Source organism: Oryx dammah, unplaced genomic scaffold (assembly GCF_014754425.2).
Source record: "Oryx dammah isolate SB20612 unplaced genomic scaffold, SCBI_Odam_1.1 HiC_scaffold_3, whole genome shotgun sequence".
NCBI classification, from domain to species: Eukaryota; Metazoa; Chordata; class Mammalia; order Artiodactyla; family Bovidae; genus Oryx; species Oryx dammah.
This window is the reverse complement of record NW_024070187.1, coordinates 44,328,647-44,351,198: the sequence shown is the minus strand read 5'-3', so window position 1 is coordinate 44,351,198 and position 22,552 is coordinate 44,328,647. Positions and strand designations below refer to the sequence as shown.

Here is a 22,552-nt window from a genome sequence, read left to right as displayed (position 1 = left end):
CCCGTTATAATGATAAGAAACAGTGGCTTCTAGAGAGTGAATCACTTGGCCAAAGACATACAACCAGGAAGTGTTAGAATAGGAAAGAGGAGTGTGAATCACCAAAATAGACTGCCTCTGCTACAACTTTTATAAAGAAACATCCTGCATAAGTTAAAAGACAATAAGATGACAGAGCAAGTCATAATCAACAAACATTTAGGTGATTCTATACCATCAAAGGATAACTACAAAGAGTAGTTGAAAAATAAATATTTAATATTAATATAACCATAATCATAATTCTGTTTTAGATTGCCTTTGTCAAAATTCTTTCCATCTTCAGATTGTCTTTAGGAAAAAACAACTGTACATTGTATTTCTCTTTACAAGTGAGATTTAAGCCATAGTACAATATTTTAATATTTAATTTAACATATCTAACAATATATTCCTATGTTCAATGTAAACAAAACCTCAGGTTTTCATTCTTATTTTGTTTCTGCAAAAGAATGCTCTGTGCCCATTTTTCAGATAAAAGAGGCTAAAATAACATGACTGGAAGAGATGTAAAGAGAGAAAAAAGGCACCAAAAGCTAGTTAGCCAGCGAAGGTCTCCAGAGGGGCTGCAGTGTGTGTGTGTGTGGCGGGGGGGTGGGCGTGTAAAGGGGGGGTGTCTATAAACCAGCAAAATACCACCTCCCTATTTTCAAGCTTAGAAAGGTGCATACCTTTGAAAGCAACAGAATTTAAGTCCAACATGGCACTTTCAGAAAATGGCATCAAAGGTTGGACTATAAATCTTTCTTATTCTCAAGTCACTGGACATTTAAGAGCAAAGATATTGATGGATTCTTTCTCTCCTTTTCTTCTTCCTTGTAACAGATGTATGATTCATGGATTGTCCTTTAGTGGTCTCCATTTTCATCTTATTGCTTTTTCTTTGCTTCTGCTTTCTGACAGCTCTGAAAAACAAGGTGCTAAATTATTTTGGAGAATGAGCACAGTGAATTATGTAATTATGTTGAAGTTTAATTAACTAGCTAACCAAATAAGAAAACAGAAGGGAAAGAATTTACTGTATTATAAGCATAAATCCTCAGAATCCTAACCACAGTAACAAGGAGATAGAGTCCTGACCAAGCAAAATGTTTTAGAGAAGAAATTTCTTTGAAAGATGGTTACTACAGATTTAGAACAATCTATTCAGGACAAATACACCACAGAGGTAAATAGTCAAGCCAATGAGTTGGGAGGGTTTTTTTTTTTTTTTTTTCCCCTTGTACATCTGTACTGCTCAACTCAGCACTTCTATCTCCAAATCCCTGAATTACATATTTCAGAAAAAGACCGATACATTGACAGTTAGCAATGGTAGAAAAATGCTGCAGCTCTGAAAAGGCTTACAGAAGCTCATCTTACAGTCTTAATTTTCCTTTCCTCAGTATCCTAAAATCCTGACAAGTGCCATACAGGATGTCCACACTTAGTGGGCTCTTGAAGACTAGCTTCAAAATGAATAAGCTGAAAGTCAATCTCTAAAAAACATTAAATCATACCAGAAAACAAAAACAGATCCTTTGTTTCAGGTGCTCTCTGAACTAAGTTACAGGCAGTCTATAGCTGAGAAAGATTACTGGTCTGTTCATTCACTTTCTCCAAGCTAGCAGAATCATGCCATTTATTATATCATGAACAAAGGGGTGGGCTGGGGCTGCCAGCACTGGCAAACCTGGAAACTTCAAAGGCTGCCCAGCAATATCAACTGTTAGACTCCTTCTTATAAACCACCACAAGTCCTAGCGGAAAGCTTCTTCTTGATCTTCCCAGGACCAAAATCTGGGAAAGCAGCTTCATATACAGTATATAATCTCCTAGTGGACAAACCCAGCGTCTCCTTTGGTTCCTTCAGTATACATGTTAAGTGTTGGCAATATGAACATGAATGGGCACAACTGACTTCAAGGAACTGGGAGACTGAGACGAGGCAGGCGTCACCCTTCCCTTTCCTTCTCCCCACTTTTCTTTTTTAGGGAAAGAAACTGAGGCTACGAAACCATCTATGAGGAAGTGGCAGAACCAGCTTGATTCAGGAAACCATGCTCTTAATTTTACCTTGATACTACATACACTACTATAAATTATTCAGGTATATAAAATGCTCAGCATATAGTAACTCCTAAATAAATATTAGCTATTATTAGTAGCTCCACATGACTACTATTCAGAATTTTGCTTGGTAATTTAATATTTTTCCATGTTTAGATTTTGCACTAGGGTATCTTTTAAGTTCAAAGTAAAACAAAACAGTCATCTTCATTCTGTTTTGTGCATGTTATATAAGTCTCCTTTTTCTCTAGCCATTTATTTTAAAGTAGGAAAATGTCCTGGTAAGTGATGATTTAGCAAATGTAATGACGTATAATCTCTTGATGGCAAAATCAATGATGTTATTATGCATGCCTGTATACAAAATTCAAACAAATTTTCTTTGGCTTATCCACTGATAACTAAACATGAACCAGATTTCACTAGTTAGGTTACTTAAGTCGTTCAGTCATGTCCGACTCTTTGCGACTCAGTGGACTATAGCCCACCAGGCTCCTCCACCCATGGGATTCTCCAGGCAAGAATACTGGAGTGGGTTGCCATTTCCTTCTCCAGTGGATCTTCCCGACCCGGGGATCGAACCCAGGTCTCCCACATTGCAGGCAGAAGCTTTAACCTCTGAGCTACTAGATTTCACTAGAAGATATGGTAAACGAAAACAGAAAGAAAATATTCATTTGTAATATGAATGAACAAAATGTTCCAGAGGTACAGTCTTTAAACAGTGATAAACTGAGTATAAATCAATTGGCTGTTTTATTTTGCCTTAAAATTAAATTCACCTGGTATTGATATTTGTCCTCTAAATTCCAGGTATTTATGTAACTGATAAAACAAGCTCTAACCACAAGAGGGAGCCAGCATCATTCTAGTTCATAACCAAAGGACAATTAATACTAAGGAAAACTAAAGTAACATAGAAGTGAAGTGAAGTGAAGTCGTTCAGTCGTGTCCGACTCTTTGCAACCCCGCGGACTGTAGCCTACCAGGCTTCTCTGTCCATGGGATTCTCCAGGCAAGAATCTGGAGTGGGTTACCATTTCCTTCTCCAGGGGATCTTCCCCACCCAGGGACTGAACCCAGGTCTCCCGCATTGGAGGCAGACGCTTTAACCTCTGAGCCACCAGCAACATAAGACAACTATAAAACATACAAGATGAAAACACCTTTGGTGCCATACAGGCTAAAAAAAAAAGCATAAAAATTATATTTTACTATTATAAAAAGTTCATGCCTTGTCAACTCATTGTAAAAATTTTTTGAAAGCAATACCTGAAAATAACCATTAACAGTTTAGGTGTCTTCTCTAAGAGAAGGTGATACTATTCAAGAATTATCAGGTATACCATGTCCTAAAAGATTTGGTCTTAAAATTGATAAAATCTAGTACTGAAAGATACTACATGATTTTCCTCAATGAAAACAATATATTACTAACAAATAGACTAGTCAGAGCTATTTAAGAACCAAGGAAGAGCCTACAATGTATTACCAAAAGGAAAATTCAGTTTCCATGTGTCATAAAATCACACAATCAAAGGCTGAGCATGATACTAACTCCTGTTTGCAACTAGAATTATACTGTAAATAGTAAAACACCCCTAGATCACCCCTACTTTATGAGACTGTATTCTATTCTTAAAGGATTATAAGGAAAAGTTATTTTCTAAGATTCAATATACCTCTTTAATTAATTTTTATAATACCACTTCTACCCTTGATTACTTAGTGAGAATAAATTATTTAAAGTAGATTCAATATGGGCTTCTCTGGTGGCTCCGATGGTAAAGAATCTGCTTGTAATGCAAGTGACTCAGGTTTGACCCCTGGGTTGGGAAGATCCCTTGGAGAAAGAAATGGCCACCCACTCCAGTATTCTTGCCTGGAGAATTCTATGGACAGAGGAGCGTGGCAGGCTACAGTCCATGGGGTCACAAAGAGTCAGACACGACTAAGTGACTGACACTCTCATTTTCACTTTTCAATGGAAAAGGTAGTTTAAATAGTAGGCAGAATTCAAATGGCTGGCTTTAATGGAAAAAAAATTCTACTGACCGAAAAAATAAAAACAGATGGAAAAGAATACAATCATAAGTAGTTAGTAAAGCATCAGGTATTCAGGTTGGTACAAAAGTAATTGTTTTGGACCATGAATTTTAAATCATTATAGCTAGACTCAAACATGTCTTTATTAATCAAAACAGGAACCATTACAATCAACACATATTTGCCAGTGAGAAAATAAGTTTGTTTATCCTTGTAGTGTAAAAATCTGTGCTTCAGGATTTGACGAACTCCTGGAAAGCGTTTTCTGCCACCTGCTGGTTGTGGAAGCATTTTCCCTGCAAAAAGCTGTTGAGATGCTTGAAGATGTGGTAGTTGGTTAGCGAGAGGTCAGGTGAATATGGTGGAAGAGGCAAAACTCTGTAGTCCAATTTATTCAACTTTTGAAGCAGCTGTGTGACATGGGGTCAGGCGATGTTGTGGAGAATTGGGCCCATTCCGTTGACCAATACTGACTGCAGGCGTTGCAATTTTTGGTGCATCTCATCAATTTGCTGAGCATACTTCTCAGATGTAATGGTTTCAGCAGGCTTCAGAGAGCTGTAGTGGATCAGACAGGCAGCAGACCACCAAACAGTGACCATGACCTTTCATGGTATTAGTTTGGCCTTGGGAAGTGCGCTGGAGTTTGTTCTTGGTCCAACCACTGAGCTGGTCATTGACAGTTGTCATATAAAATCCACTTTTCATCATGCATTACAATCCAATCAAGAAATGTTGCACAGAATAAGAGAAACTGCAGCTGCTAAGTTGTGTCAGTTCTGTCGAACTCTGTGCGACCCCACAGACGGCAGCCCACCAGGCTCCCCTGTCCCTGGGATTCTCCAGGCAAGAACACTGGGGTGGGTTGCCATTTCCTTCTCCAATGCATGAAAGTGAGACATGAAAGTGAAGTCACTCAGTCGTGTCCAACTCTTAGGGACCCCATGGACTGCAGCCCACCAGGCTCCTCCATCCACGGGATTTTCCAGGCAACAGTATTGGGGTGGGTCGCCAATGCCTTCTCCGAGAGTAAGAGAAGATGACACTTCAAAACAATTACTTTTTTATTTTTGGTCAGCTCATCAGGCAACCATTTATCAAGATTTTTCACCTTTCCAATTTGTTTGAAATGACAAGTGACCAGAGAATGGTCAATGTTGAGTTCTTCAGCAACTTCTCCGTTAAGGGGATCAGCTTCAATGATGGCTCTCAACTGGTCGTTGTCAACTTCCTATGACCAGCTGTATTACGCTCCTCATCTTCAAGGTTCTTGTCTCCTTTACAAAACTTCTTGAACCACCACTGCACTGTATGTATGTAGCAGTTCCTGGGTCAAATGCATTGTTGATGTTGTGAGTCGTCTCTGCTGCTTTACAACCCATTTCGACCTCGAATAAAAAAATTGCTCAAATTTGTTTTTTTGTCTAATATCATTTCTATAGTCTAAAATAAATATAAAATAAACAAGTAATAAGTAATTAGCAAAAAAGAAATGTGCATTAAAAGGATGCATAAAGTAACATCTATTTAAGAATGTATTCCAGTATCAAATGGCAAAATTCAACAATGCAAGACCACAATTACTTTTGCACCAACCTAACACTTCTAATACTAAAAGATGATTTTTTCATCACAAGTTATATGATTGCTCAAAATTTTTATCCTGATCTCAATTTTAATGTAATATTAAACTTAGCTATCTGGTTTCCACATAAGCAAAACAAGAGGACTCAATCAATACGTGTCATCCCTTTAGTTTAAAAAGAAAAAAATGTAATCATAAGTTAGCCCATTTGAAATATCAATAATATTTCTAAATCAACTACTGTCATTGGTATAATGTTGCTCTGAATTATAACAACTATATCACATACACATAGAGGAAAGTTAGTCATTTTCTACCTTATATTTTGGTTATTTACTGGTCTTGCCTGTAAAATCTTAAGCTCTCTGAAACTCACCTTGATACCCTTCCTCCCCATCTATGCAAACAATGTCTAACAGTGAAAGCAACAATTAATTTCACACTTATGGATCCTCCAATTATTGCACACTTTTGTGGATTGTTCTGTACACAAGAAAAATTTTTTCTAGTAAATAAGGGAATTCAACTAACTTGTTAACATTCTTAGACGTAGAGATGTTAGGACAAGTACTCCGTTTATGATCTAATTCACCACAAATAAAGCAGCCATCTTTAGGGCCCTTGCAAGAATGATCCGGAAGAGCACAGCGATTGCAAATGCTACAGTGGATCCAGGCTGTAAAATAAAAAAATTAGGTTTTAGAAGAGGTTCATTTAATAGACTCTTTCATTAGATTAACCTTTATGATGAGGAAGTATGAATAGTGTTTACTTCAAATATTGTGATCGCTTTGCCTAGCTAATTATAGTTTGGCTAAAGAGGCCAAGGTTAAGAGGTTGGAAATCCACGTAAACCAGCTAACTTCTTTCTGATACCTGGCAACAAATTCCGCCCTTCTGCAATGAGTCATGAACCACTGATACAATGGGGACTGGCTGAACAATACAAAATGCTACTAAAATAAGCCAAACCAAACAAGGTAAAGTCATCTCTCTGAAGAAGAGAAAGTTCATTTTAATAAGTGTAAAAATTAAAAAGAAAGTAAATTAATGTAAGTCTCTATATTAATTTTTTTCTTTTGTAAATACAGTTAAATAAAAATTCTATTTAGATGAAGAAAAACCCAATGTTTTCATAGGATCTCAAACACTAAGTCTAAATACTTACAAGGCTTTACACACTTTTTGCAGAGAAAGCAATGGTTCCATTTCCTGCCATCCTACAAAAACAATTTTTAAATTATGATTAATTTGTCATTAAGAATCAAGTCCGATAATTAAAAATTAAAATGGCTTATTAAAAGCTGTGTAAATTATTCATTCCTTATTTCTCACTTTCCTGAGCTTTACAATTAAATATTTTGATTTTAATTTATGCATTTCTCCACTCAACTCAAATGCCCCAGATTCCTTAACACTAAAACTGGGGGATTTATTTAAATGATCTTGAAAGTCCACTCCAGATCAATCAACCCAAACTGCATGAAGAAGGACTCAATGAAAATGTCAAGAGAATTAATGACTCATAGTTTTTATAGTCTATCTGACATAATCCTTAATAACGTTCATATTTGAGAAAATGTAATTTAGAAGGATGGAGGTTACTATCTGGGTAATTTTAAAACTATGAAATAAAACATACCTAAAAAAGTACATGAAATGCATACATCCAGTTTAGTGAGTATTATAAAGTGAACACTGAAGAACCCAACAAGTCAAGAGACAGAATACCATCAGTCCCCTAGACACTTCCCCAAATGCCCCTTTCTAGTCCAGCATTCCTTCCTCCCCACTGAGAAACACCTATCCTAGCTTTTCTGATGCTCACTTCCTTGTTTTTATCTTTTCCACTTATGTGTGCATCTCTAAATTTAAAATTTGTTTTTTTTTTTTTTCTCATTTTGTAATTTGTATGATTTGGGCATAATTTTTTTTTAATGAAGAATACAGACACTTTCTCAACTAATTGGAAATATATATAATCTATGTTACCATAGTAAAAACCAGTATAACCAGTAATACAATTATGAAGTTATAAAAAATTACTTTCCAATAGTTATAAAAACATAGCCTTTCCTTTAGAGAACAATATGTGCTTATCAGCCAACTAAACTTCACATGTTCTTTTTGACTGGATTTAGTTAAAATAACAGAGCATCCTAAGGGTGATCCTGCCTTCCTAAAAATGTCACTAGGAGGTGTGTCCTCTGCAGTCCCTCCTCACCTGTGAAAAGCCTGTCTACTAGTGCTGTGTGAGGAGTAAATGACTCAGCCCATGTACAGCACTTAAGACAGGGCCTGGCACATAAAAAGTCCTGTTGTTAACTGCTGTTTCATCAGAACAGTGATTGGTATCTAATAACTCAATGCTTTATTTGAAACAACTTTGCCCTCAACAAAATTTAGTCCTCATTTAGTGCCTTATTTGAAACACTAATAATTTTAGCAGTCACACAGTACCATATAAAAATAACTTAAAAATTATTAATGATAATGAAGGCAACTAAATAGTTTTAAAAGCCTGCAGTACTTTATGATTAGAGAAAAGGTAATGTATTAAAATATAATTAATAAACAATAATTCACTAACTTGTTGTTGTTGTTCAATTGCTAAGCTGTGCCCAATGCTTTGCGATCCCATGGACTGCAGGCTCCTCTGTCCTCCAATATCTCCCGGAGTTTGCTCAAATTCATGTCCATTGAGTTGGTGATGCTATACAACCATGTCATCCTCTGCTGCCTCCTTCTCCTTTTGCCTTCTATCTTTCCCAGCATCAGGGTCTTTTCTAATGAGTCAGCTCTTTGCATCAGGTGGCCAAAGTATTGGAACTTCAGCAACAGACCTTTCAATGAATATTCAGGGTTGATTTCCTTAGGATTGACTGATTTGATCCCCTTGCTGGTCAAGGGACTCTCAAGAATCTTTTCCAACACTACTATTCAAAAGCATCAGTCTTTGAAGCTCAGCTTTCTTTACGGTTCAACATTCACACCCGTACATGACTGCTGAAAAAACCATAGCTTTGACTATATGGACTTTGTCAGCAAAGGGATGTCTTTGCTTTTTAATATGCTATCTAGGTTTATCATAGCTTTCCTTCCAAGGAGCAAGCGTCTTTTAATTTCATGGCTGCAGTCACCATATGCAGTGATTTTGGAGCCCAAGAAAATAAAATCTGTCACTGCTTCTATTTTTTCCCGATCTATCTGCCATGAAGTGATGGGACTGAATGCCATGATCTTAGATTTTTGAAATATTGAGTTTCAAGCCAGTTTTTTCACTCTCCTCTTTAGAGGCTCTTTAGTTTCTCTTCACTTTCTGCCATTAGAGTGGTATCATGTGCATATCTGAGGCTGTTGATATTTCCCTTGGCAATCTTGATTCCAGCTTGTGAGTCATCCAGCTCAGCATTTCACATCATGTACTCTGCATATGAGTTAAATAAGCAGTGTGACAATATACAGTCTTGACGTACTTCTTTCCCAATTTTGAACAGGTCCATTGTTCTACAGTAAGTTCTAACTGTTGCTTCTTGACCTGCATACAGGTTCCTTAGGAGACACGTAAAGTGGTCTGGTACTCCCATCTCATTAAGAATTGCCCCCAGTTTGTTGTGATCCACACAGTCAAAGGCTTTAGCATAATCAATGAAGCAGAAGCAGATGCAGATGCTTCTCTGGAATTCCCTTGCTTTCTCCATGACCCAATGAATATGGGCAATTTGATCTCTGGTTCCTCTGGCTTTTCTCAACCCAGCTTGCACATTTGAAAGTTCTTGGTTCACATATTGCTGAAGCCTAGTTTGAAGGATTTTGAGCATAACCTTGCTAGCATGTGAAATGAGCACAACTGTATAGCAGTTTGAACATTCTTTGGCATTAATACATTAATATGAATTATAATATTAAAAAAATAACATTAAGCAAATATAATGAAACTAGTGAACTAAAATAAAACTAACATATTTGAGTAAAAACACATTCTAAAGAAAACTATACCTTGGATGTACAAGAATTACAGTGTTCACAGTGTTGATTCTCTAAAGAAACATATCGTTGACACAGTGGGCAAAATCTAAGGAGAAAAGAAAGACTCGATGAAATGGGCTGCATATATTTATACCTATTGAGATTCACAAGGTAGATAAAAGTTCACAAAGCATGTTACAAAAATTCGGTATAATTCAAGTTAAATCCAATACAACATTTTAGGCCATATTTAATAGTAATAAAAGTACTACATGAGTCAATATGAAAGGCATTTTCGTGTTAGATATATGGAACTTTATTTTCAGTGACCAATGTATTTCAAGGTCCCTCTATGATCTTACCTGTACCCTTCTTCAATAGGAAGGATTATTTTGTTAGGTGGGATATTCGTGAAAATACGCACAGGAGACTGTTTCCGTCCCGTCTTTCCATGTTTATAAAGTGCATGATTATCATAATCTACCTAGAAAGTAAAAAAAAAAACAAAAATTAAAAGAAAAATTTCTCAACTGAGTCAACATTTGTTAAGACTCTTTAACCAATAAGTGAACAAACTGATGCCAAGATACAAATTAAATCAGAATATTTAACAAGAAGTTCTTAAAAGCAAGAGTTTACTTATTAGTCAACAGATTCAGAGAGGAGTCCATGAGAGTAAAATTTTATTATAAAAAAGGTACAATTTGTTATGACAAATTCATGTTACCTGGAATTAAGAGAAGAACTCTAATCTTGTATCCAATGCAACAGACTCTGCAAGAAGGACTATTACATAATTAAGAATTTAGCTTTGAGGGTTAAAAAATTCCACCTTTGATGATGTGTGCCAGGGCAGTTAGGGGTTTCACTGTTTACATTCACTGCATGTCAGTTTTCAGCTCCCTGAGGCTCAGTGCCACCTTGGTTTGGCCCTCCACCGTCACTTTCTGACAGAGCCAGGTCGAGGCCAGGCAGTGGCTCTGCCGCTCACTTGTTATATGACTTCAGGCAAGCCTGCATCATTTTCATCTGGAAAAGGTTACTAACACTTACCTTAGAGTTGCTGTGAAAGTTGAATGAGCCAGTGTATGTAAAACACTGAATTCAGGACCTGGCATATGTTGGCGATAGAAGGATGGAGACACAGAGGGAAATCAACTACAGTTCTCCCCACAATGACTACTTCAAGCATTCACCTCTCTCCTAATATCCCTAACTCAACTTTCCCTTTCTACAGATTATCTGGAAAGTAAACTGAAACCAACAAGCATGATTCCTATCAGCTTCTGGCTCCCGTCTCCTCCTCCAGCTTATCACCCATAAACATTCTCAGTTTGGTTTTAAAACTGCCGTGAATTCCACCTAGCCACTAAGTCCATCTTTCTTCAGATCATTAACTCTCAAACTGTGGTGTCTGGATCAGCAATATCAGCATGACCTGGGATCATGTTAGAAATGAAATTTCCTGTCCCACCTAGGACCTAAAAACACAAACTCTGGGGGTGGGGCCCAGCAATCTGTATTTTTAACAAGCCCTCTTTGCACACTAAAGTTTGAGAAACACTGCTTTAGATCACCCACAAGAGTATTATGTGATTTTTATAAGATAGATCCCAACTTTCAAGTAATAAATTGTGTAGATTCTACATAAGATTACACTTAAGAATTTACAACAGAACTCACAAGCTAGCTATGTAATGGGAGAATTGCAAAAATACAAGGCATAAGGCATCTCAGAAATTCCTGTCAAAGTGTCCAAAACTTTGGCCACCTGATGCGAAGAACTGACTCATTGGAAAAGACCCTTATGCCCTGATGCTGGGAAAGATTGAAGGCAGAAGGAAAAGGGGACGACAGAGGATGAGATGGTTGGATGGCATCACCGACTCGATGGACATGAGTTTGAGCAAGCTCTGGAAGATAGTGAAGGACAGGGAAGCCTGGCATGCTGCAGTCCATGGGGTCGCAGAGTCAGACATGACTGAGCGACTGAACTGCCTGAACTGGAGGCACTGAGCACAATGGAAAGAGAGGCCTTTAACGGGAGATTCCTAGGTTCTCCCATGACTGTAGCACTGCTGGCTAGATGTACAGGGGAACAAATCTAGGAAGACTGATTAACAAGCTTCAGCAGTGGGGGGAAAGAAAAGTACAAGGTGAGGAGACCCAACTAAATGAGAGCCAGTGAGGAAAAAACCCCTAGGGTGTTCTGCATGGTGAGCATACACAGGTCAGCATAGTGAGTCCACAGTCTAGAGTAACCATGTAAGAGTAGGTGTGGGCCTACAGCTGGATTACTCAGGACTATAACAACTACAGTATCATTAACAAGGAAAGGAGACGAGGTTAGATCACTTTCAAAGCTCTGCATTCAGTTGCTACATTCTGAGACATTAATAAAGCCAGTTCATTTCTACTGAAAGTAATGGGGATAAATAGGACTTACAGTTTTACAGACTGGGGGTGTTTATTCAGAAAAGAGAAGACTGGGAGAATTTGATGGCTATTTGATAACTGAAGGGGTATTCTGTGGAATAGAAATTAGACTTCTCCTTCACTGCTTTGGAAAACAGAAGTAGGACCAAGGGTTAGAAGTTAATAGGGAGCATATTTTATCTCTATATGAGAAAATTTTCTAATGATTAGAGCTATTAAACAAATTGAGTTGCCTTGTAAGGCTGTAGGACTTTGCTCACTGAAAGCATTCAAGTGAGGCTAGATGGCTGCTTGTCATGAATTTAGTGGAGAGGATTATTACATTGGGAAGTTAGCCTATGCTAAAGCTATGCTTGTTTCCAACTTTAAAATTCTATGAATATATGTTACCTATTAGAGGCTAAGATACAAAAGTAGACTTTACTTCAATCACCTTAAAACAGTACTTTAAGTAGTTTTCTTTTAAAATGGTTTAAATTCATAATTTTTCCCTAAAGCACTTCCTCAATGTACTCAGTAAATATATGGCACCTTATTAAATCCAACAAAGATATTCTGAACATTTATGAGTGTCATAAGAAAAAAAATTCTTTCCAAGAGAATCTTATGAAGATTTTCAACTGCTGGAAAAGAGTATCTTAGAAAGACTTTTAGTAAATGGAATACTCCATGCAATAGAATAGATAGCAGATGGAAGAGAGGGGGAAAAAGAACAATTTCTTTATGATTACCCAAGGAGTCAGAGAATGTGTGTGTCAGGAAGGTGGTTGATTACTTGATTTTGCATAACCTAATTGAGATTATTATTATTTTTAAATGTGGGTTTGTTGTGCTAATTAACTATAAACATATGGTATGTAAAATGCATGCTGCTAGGGTAAATTAATGTACCTCTAACATACATCCATATTTCATAGCTTCATCCACACAAATAAACCTCCTATGGAAGTGCTGTAAAGCAAACACAATTTTGCAAATTGCATATCACTAGTGGTAGAGCTGATACACCATTTTCCCATCATTATCCCTGACATTTCACTCACAATGATGATGAGAGGCATTTTCAAATAGAAAATTTCTCCCATGGAACTGATTAATGTGATGAAGTACTGTATAGAAATGAGGGAAAGTACAAAATATCTGCAATTCCTAACTTTTAATTTTATCTATAAGCAAATGTCTTCTGCAACACAAGACTGAAACTAGTTCTATGGAAACCAAGACATTCAAGTCGACAATTACTCTGCACCTATTATGCTTTAAGTGTTATGCTGGGAAATAAAGATTAAATAAAAAACAGTACATACTTGTATTTTCAGAACTCCCTAAAGTATGTTCTGTTTAATTTCATTATATTCAAAAGATCCCAAATGAACTCTTCAACTCCATCACTCAACTTCTGCCATAGCAATAAGGTTTTTTTACATATATATTACATATATAATATGTAATATATTCATCAGGCTTAAGTCTAAAAGTAAAGCTTATCTGCCATCCCTTTTTTGGTTCAATTATTTTATTTTACAGGTAAGGAAATAGAAACGTGGAAAGATAAAGTGATTTCCCTCAAGATTAAAGAACTTCTAAAAGGTTAAAAACCTTACTCCATGTTACCTCTTATTTTAAATACCATATGTATAGATACATATAGATATATACAGAGACACACACAGACGTGTTTGTGTGTTATTCATCACTTCAAATCCATTAAATGTTTTATGTTTACTATATATTGAGTTTTGAGAATTTCTTGTCACCTTATAATTTACAATCATTTCTCAGAAATTCCTGTCAAAGTGTCATTTCTTAACATGAAATCAGCCTCAAAAAACTGTTTTCTAATGGGATGATTTTTTTAAATGATAGCTTTAAAAAAAAAAAAAAAGCAAAGATCTCTACTTTTAACAATGTCCCAGACTAAGTAGAAACAAGAGATCATTGCATGTTCCAGGTAGAAGGGAAGTGAGATGATCCAGCTCAGATATGGTAAATATAGGACCTGAATCTACCACTCTCTGACCCTGACCCTGTGGCAGACATCACAAATCAATCACGCTACTTTCTACCACTGAGTCCAGTATTCTCAACAAATTCTCCAGGAAGTCACTGACAATTCATCAGGCTTACGTCTAAAAGTAAAACTTATCTGCCATCACTTTTCTGGTTAGATTATTTTATTTTACAGGTAAGGAAACAGAGACCTGGAAAGATAAAGTGACTTCCCTCAAGATTAAATAGCTTCTAAAAGGCAGTGCTAGGACTCAAACTTCTGACTCTAAATCAGAATTTCTTTTCATTACCAAATCCTTCCTTTCTAGGTCTTAGATAACTATTTATTCTGTATTCATCAAGTGCTTTATTGCTAAAGATTCTACATGATTTATATTCTATGAAAATTTGCAGCATTTCTGCCTTCCTCTAACCTAAAAAGTACTTCTGAAAAAAAGAGATTTTGTGTCTTTTTTTTTTTCTTTACTGTATTGTGGTTTGGGGGCATATAATCATCTCAGACCAAGTCAGAAAGAAAGCCTAATCAAGGTCTATGGGAAAAGATCTGTGAAGGAAGAAAGGAAACTTGCAAATTTTTCATTTGATGAAGGCAGTTTAATATAAAAGGGAAAAAACTACCACAAAATGAAGCTAAAGTAACAACAGAAACAAAAGAAAGAATGCAAAAGGTTTGGAAAGGAGAATAATAAGTCTAGAGAAAGTTTCAAAACAAAAACAAAACACAGAAAAGGTTTACATTCACCCCAGGAGATCTGGCGAAATCTTCTCCCAGTCAGCATGTAATGGGGCAGTAGTTCTTATCTTTAGTAGGAATCACAAAAAAATGAAGGTTTGTTTCGTTTTATAGTTTTATTCTAATTCTTCTCAAAAGTTGGCTTTCTCTTTAATTGAAAACACTGCTTTCACCCTGATTGATATACATGATCTAATTAGAACCTTCTCCCCCAATGCACTGAGTTATATAACTACTTTCAGTAAGCTTGGACCTTGGAACTAGTTCTCAAAACTAAAATGCCAACATTTGTAAAAGTTCTTCTGTAGTAACACAGCCTGTCTAAACAAACAGTAACTGGTTAATCCACATTAATTGCTCGCATCTGCCTTATCCTGGATCTGCCTTCTGCCTCCTCACCATTTCAAACTCTTGCCCACAGTGAAAAAATGGAAATAAGTTTGAGCAAACTCGAGGAGATAGCAAAGGACAGGGAAGCCTGGCATGCTGCAATCCATGAGGTTGCAAAAAGTCAGATATGACCTAGTGACTGAAAAACAACAAAATGTGGATGAGTCTTCTGAGGAATGATGTGTTTTACAATTTTAATGTCTCAGATACTGTTCAAAAGAGAACTTAAGAAAAGTTCTACCCTGACTCTGGGACCATCAGAATGATGACAATATCAAGATGGTGTCAACAATGCTGATAGCAATGACCTTTATTCTACATTTGCTGTGGGTCAGGGACAAGGCTAAGCTTTTTAAGATATTATCTCAAATAATTCTTAAAACCTTATGAAGCAGATATACTGTTACTATGCTCATGTAACAAGATAAGTTTCAGAGAGTTAGATAAAATGTGTAGGCCTAGTTATTAGGTGTCAGAACTAGGATTAAAACTCAGTTCCTTTTTCAACTCCAGAAAAAGTGCATCAAGGCTGTATATTGTCACCCTGCTTATTTAACTTCTATGCAGAGTACATCATGAGAAACGCTGGACTGGAAGAAACACAAGCTGGAATCAAGACTGCCGGGAGAAATATCAGTAACCTCAGATATGCAGATGACACCACCCTTATGGCAGAAAGTGAAGAGGAACTAAAAAGCCTCTTGATGAAAGTGAAAGTGGAGAGTGAAAAAGTTGGCTTAAAGCTCAACATTCAGAAAACGAAGATCATGGCATCCGGTCCCATCACTCCACAGGAAATAGATGAGGAAACAGTGGAAACAGTGTCAGACTTTATGTTTTTGGGCTCCAAAATCACTGCAGATGGTGACTGCAGCTATGAAATTAAAAGATGCTTACTACTTGGAAGAAAAGTTATTACCAACCTAGATAGCATATTCAAAAGCAGAAACATTACTTTGCTGACTAAGGTCCATCTAGTCAAGGCTATGGTTGTTCCAGTGGTCATGTATGGATGTGAGAGTTAGACTGTGAAGAAAGCTGAGTGCCGAAGAATTGATGCTTTTGAACTGTGGTGTTGGAGAAGACTCTTGAGAGTCCCTTGGACTGCAAGGAGATCCAACCAGTCCATTCTGAAGGAGCTCAGCCCTGGGATTTCTTTGGAAGGAATGATGCTAAAGCTGAAATTCCAGTACCTTGGCCACCTCATGCGAAGAGTTGACTCATTGGAAAAGACTCTGATGCTGGGAGGGATTGGAGGCAGGAGGAGAAGGGGACGACAGAGGATGAGATGGCTGGATGGCATCACAGACTCAACGGACGTGAGTCTGAGTGAACTCCGGGAGTTGGTGATGGACAGGGAGGCCTGGCGTGCTGTAATTCATAGGGTCGCAAAGAGCATAGGGACACAACTGAGCAACTGAACTGAACTGAACTGAACTCACTCAATCTGTATAGGGCACCTACTATGTGCCAAACATTGTACTGTGATTATTCACTGTCAAAGGCAGCAGGTGTACCTGAAGCCAGAAATGGCTTACTCAGTTAACATCTCTAGGATATGTCAACTATCTCTGCATTGCAAGTGTCCATATTACAGTAGAAGCATCCTTCAGACAAGCAACAGAAAACTGGATGCCCTAAAAAGGAAAGTAAACCAGCTTTGAGAAGAATTATGAAACAGATTTTGCCTAAAGCAGAGCTCAAGAAATCAAGGTTAAAATGACTTGTGCTACACAGTTTTGGAAAGGAATCTGTTAATGTGGTTCAACAGCCATGAAAATGTCCATTAAACTTGACAATGTAACTTTTGTAATTCTATTTTAGTTTTAGAAATTTATTTTAAGGGAGTTATGTACAATATAAAAAAATTCTATGAATAAAAGATGTTTAAAGGTGGAAGCAACTTCTTAAGTCTGAAAAAAGAGAGGATAACAATACAGTCCATTAATGAAATAATAAAGAATAAGATTATATAGCTACATTTTAAAATATACATTTATATAAGGCACCATGAAGGAAGCAGAATTCATATTCATCTGCTATGATTACAAATATGTAAAAGTATTTTCTGAGAAGACTAGAAGTGAATACAGTTGACCCCTGAACAACACAAGTTTGAACTGTGTGGGTCTACTTATTCATGGGTCTTTTTCAATAGTAAATACTATCAAAACAAATTTGGCTGAATCCACAGATGCAGAACCACAGATCTGGAGAAAGTTCAAATACAGAGGGCTAATTATAAGTTATACACTGATTTCCAACTGCACCCCTAACCCTCTGGTTATTCAAGGGTCAACTCTACTTCAACAACATATTTGCTGTTTGGAGTAGAATTACAGGTAGGATCTGTGCCCTCATTTTTAGTAACACTGTTTCTCACATTATTTCTAAGTAATTTTCATAACAGTATACATCTTCAGGATGTACCAAGATTAGAGCCAAGTGCTACAGGAATTATACCTGTTACCTTGTAATAGCATATAATATAATATAATCTGCAAAAATACTGAATCACTATGCTGTACACCTGAAAGTAACACAGTATGGTAAATGAACTATGCTTCAATTAATAAAAGAAAAGAATCAACTGCTGGCTTGGAACGACTAGTGAAGACTTTTACAATTTGGGGGCTGAAAAGCCTTGATCAGAGACTAGTCAACTGCTCAGAAAACTCAAACAGAAAAATGTCATTACAGAAGAAGAAACAGTGCCCACTTGCTGACCACACACTGTGATGGCAACAACAGAGTTAAACTCAGAACCTAAGGAAATGAATCCAGGAGAGCAGACGCTAAAGCAGACGAGCTGAACGGCAGGGATGTGAAGGAGAAGGTCTGGTCAGTGCCCTGAATCAGCACACTCACACCTCAGCATCTTTGCTTCTCTGACACACTAGTTGTTCCGACACGACTTTGGGCAAACCCCTCCTTGGAGCTCCTGGCATCCTCTGGGCAACAAAGTAAAGTGTACAGAAAAAGTGATTTACTTCTCTACCACCTCTGAATGGAGAAATCCCATGTTCATAATGATGATCCTGGGGTGCTGCCCACTCTCCTGGTGATGTGAAACATTAGATCATTTAATGTAAAACCTGGCTGAGTTCAGAATTACCTGGGAAGCTTGGTCAAATATTTTTTCTTACAGCTTTACCCTCTGATTTTGATTCAGTAGGCTTATTTTGGTACCTAAGAATCTTTATTTTTAATAGGCACTCTAGAGATTACACACACCAGGAACCACTGCACTAAGTTACATATGATAGAGTTTTAGTGTCTCATATAGCTTATAGTGTTTGCATTTACTAAAACTGATGGATAGTCCTACCAGAATATTTATTTAAGCAGAATATCCACTTCCCAACCATGCCAGAAAACAGAATATTTACTATACCTGGTAATCCAGCATGCAGAAGCTTGGGAAAAACTGACAAATTCGGGATTCAAAAAAATAGGGGAAAATCCAGAATATGGGTAGTTCTTTCTGACTGTTATCTAATGGATCAGAAAAAACAGAAAAGAAAAAACTGATATCAGAGAAAACATAAAGAAGAGAGTTGTTACTGAAAAAAATATGGTATTGGGAGAAACTGTAATCCTTCAATACATTTAAATCAAAAGGAGAGACTATTTACTAGAGTACCATTTACAACTTGACTTTTCCCCAAAGTCAATGGAAACATTCTCGTATATTTAACCACAGCTACATGGGGTTAGCTTAGACAGTTAAGCGTTTGCCTACAACGTGGGAGACCTGGGTTCGATCCCTGGGTCGGGAAGATCCCCTGGAGAAGGAAAGGGAAACCCACTCCAGTATTCTTGCCTGGAAAATCCCATGGACTGAGGAGCCTCCCTTTAATGTACAAATCCCACAACTCTCTCTTTAGGCTTCAATTTGACTAAATAAATTCCTTTAATATCTTCCTTTTTATCTGTATATGATGTCTTAATATCTGAGCTTGTACCCTTCTAGAGAGTATGTAATGTGTCGGCCTCAAATGGTAGCTACAGTCCATGGGGTCGCAAAGAGTCGGACACGACTGAGTGACTTCACTTTCACTTTCACATGGATGTATATAAAAGTTAACTTTATATGCATATCACTGTGGTCTTGGTAAAGGCAAAGATATTACCTAAAAAGTGACAAATTAAAAATGAGTTTCACTATGAAGCACAAAGGTTGTTGTGACACAGTGGAAGGATTCCTGGACCAGAAGGCAGAAGGCCTTAGATCTGAATCCTTAGCTCTGCCATAACTCACTATGCCAGTTTTCAGGGTGGATACATCTTTTCTGAATCATGGGAGATTCTTATGAACAATTCCATCAAAATTAATTTTTATGAGAGACAGTGGACATAGCTATTATTTACAGAACACCTCATACAGGCTGAGCACAATGCTAGGAACTTTTTTATATGTTATCTCTTTACCAATACCTAGAGTCAGATATTAATATAGTAATCTCATATCATAGATGGGGAAACCGAAGCTGCAAAATTTAAGCACTTTGTTCAAATTTACTGCAGCTAATAAGCAGCAGAACTGAATTCAAGCCCACAGGGTTCTTTACTGCTTCCCCAACAACAGTGACTTTTCCACTCTGAAAAGTAGACTTCAGAACCAAAAATAAGTAGGATACTTAGCACTATGAGTCACTTTTCAGATTTCATTTGCATCCTATCCCCAAAGCACACTATTTATATAGCACAATTAATGGAGAAGCTTGATCACTTAATTCCTGACACTTATATTTATCAATTTGCAGGCTAGAAACTGAAAAATGATTAAACTGACTAATTAGGCAATTATATAAAATACTTTGAAGTCCTAAGCCACTTTAAGCTGAATATCCCCTAGTCATTAACCCAATTCTAGAGTCAGGTGTCCATGCGTCACTGCTGGGCTACTTGATGGCCAGCCTTCCCAAACAAATCTGTGCACAGTTCAGAGCTTTGGCCCAGAGGCTAGGTGCCGTCCTAGTTCTGGGTAAGGCTTCTGGAAGATGAAATATAAGGTCCATGAGGGCAGAGGTAAGTGTCCATTTACCAGTCCATTTCCAGTACCTAAACAGTATCTGGAACATAGTGGCCATTTAGTAAATAGCAAATAAATGACAACAGTTCACTGATATTCTGTTAAATGTTCATGGATAATGCCTCCTTATGCCCACCAAAATCAAATATTTCACTTATGAGCCATTTTCAAACACATAATTAGAATAAAACAAAGTGTATCATGATAAAGTCATCATCAAATAAGCCTATTTTTCAACAGAGAACTTAAGGCATGTATATTTTTTCAGTGCTCTGATTCACTAAGGTCTGCTAATATGTGACAGGAAGTAGATGCATATACAAGTTTATTTTGCAGTAAATAATAAATCACACACCTTGGCTGTGACCTTCTTTCCACATAGCAATTAACTTCTTGAATGTAACAGCCAGAGGTTCAACCAAGCCACCAAATGGAGGATCTGCCACCATGATGACTCCTTCACCTTTATCTTCCTGTAAAAATGTCTTGCACACTTCAAGGGCAGCCTGGAACAAACAGAAATTCATTTCTAAATCAGGACTAGAGTCACGAACTTCGCCCTACTTCGAGCAGAATGCACTAGGCTCAGTCTCTCTCTTCATCCTGAACTTCACCCACCCTATCACCCCGAGTCCTTCAGTGACATCCTGAAGCCTCTCTCATTTGGCCCCATAAGATTTTATCTTCAGGTTCCTTGATAAGTGGGTTTATAAAATTGCAAATTCAAGGACTACACATTTCAAATAGTTAAATTAAAAAACTAAATTTAGTAACCAAAAAGAGAGAGACTCACTATCCATGAAGACTATCTAAAATGCTAAATTCAATTCAACAAACAGAAGCAGGGATTGTACTAAACACTGGAGACACAAAGATGAATAAGACATATTTTTCCTATCTGGTTTGTCCACCACCATAATTTCAATTTAATGAGCCACAAATCACCAGTTAAACATGCATGTGTTTTTGAATGCCAGGTAAATGGCAGGCATATTTGAACAATGAAAAGCAAATAAATACAAGTTCACAAGTAACAAAGCTTATCCAGGCCATGAAACTGTGTTACTAACATATTTTCCCAAGAAACTAACTAAAGTGTTTTTAGTAACTGTCAACATCCATTGGATCATCAAAAAAGCAAGAGAGTTCCACAAAAACATCTACTTCTGCTTTATTGACTATGCCAAAGCCTTTGACTGTGTGGATCACAACAAACTGTGGAAAATTCTTCAAGAGATGGGAATACCAGACCACCTGACCTGCCTCTTGAGAAATCTGTATGCAGGTCAGGAAGCAACAGTTAGAACCGGACATGGAACAACAGACTGGTTCCAATGAGGAAAGGAGTACGCAAGGCTATATATTGTCGCCCTGCTTATTTAACTTATATGCAGAGTATATCATGAGAAATGCTGGGCTGGATGAAGCACAAGCTGGAATCAAGACTGCCGGGACAAATATCAACAACCTCAGATATGCAGATGATACCACCATTATGGTAGAAAGTGAAGGGGAACTAAAGAGCCTCTTGATGAAAGTGAAAGAGAAGAGTGAAAAAGTTGACTTAAAGCTCAACATTCAGAAAACTAAGATCATGGCATCCAGTCCCATCACTTCATGGCAAACAGATGGGCAAACAATGGAAACAGCGACAGACTTTATTTTGGGGGGGCTCCAAAATCACTGCAGATGGTGACTGCAGCCATGAAATTAAAAGACATTTACTCCTTGGAAGAAAAGTTATGACCAACCTAGATAGTATATTCAAAAGCAGAGACATTACTTTGCCAACAAAGGTCCATCTAGTCAAGGCTATGGTTTTTCCAGTAGTCATGTATGGATATAAGAGTTGGACTATAAAGAAAACCTGAGCGCCGAAGAACTGATGATTTTGAACTGTGGTGCTGGAGAAGACTCTTGAGAGTCCCTTGGACAACAAGGAGATCAAGCCAGTCCACTGTAAAGGAATTCATTGGAAGGATTGATATTGAAGCTGCAGCTCCAATACTTTGGCCACCTGATGCGAAGAACTGACTCATTTGAAGGGACCCTGATGCTGGGAAAGACTGAAGGCAGGAGGAGAAGGGGATGACAGAAGATGAGATGATTGGATGGCATCACTGACTCAATGGACATGAATTTGAGTAGACTCCAGTGATGGACAGGGAGGCCTGGCATGCTGCAGTCCATGGAGTTGCAAAGAGTTGGACACAACTGAGCAACTGAACTGAACTGAACTGAACTAGTGACTGCAAAGTTA

General features: G+C 37.4%; 1 protein-coding gene across 4 annotated transcripts in view; it reads right to left on the bottom strand.

The window, feature by feature from the left end:
* Positions 1-236: 236 nt before the first annotated feature.
* Positions 237-22,552, bottom strand: part of ZCCHC4 (zinc finger CCHC-type containing 4) — a 59,271-nt gene continuing 36,955 nt past the window's right edge. For 3 of the 4 annotated variants that reach the window (XM_040237960.1, XM_040237961.1, XM_040237962.1), the window contains 7 exons: positions 20,648-20,798; positions 18,652-18,752; positions 10,051-10,172; positions 9,719-9,794; positions 6,888-6,939; positions 6,251-6,395; positions 237-944 (listed from right to left, as the gene is read on the bottom strand). In XM_040237960.1, coding sequence (XP_040093894.1) covers positions 809-944; positions 6,251-6,395; positions 6,888-6,939; positions 9,719-9,794; positions 10,051-10,172; positions 18,652-18,752; positions 20,648-20,798 — 783 coding nt within the window. In that variant the 3' untranslated portion in view covers positions 237-808. Of the gene's footprint in view, positions 945-6,250; positions 6,396-6,887; positions 6,940-9,718; positions 9,795-10,050; positions 10,173-16,774; positions 16,895-18,651; positions 18,753-20,647; positions 20,799-22,552 lie in introns of those variants that run through there. The other variant, XM_040237963.1, reaches the window with a different exon arrangement.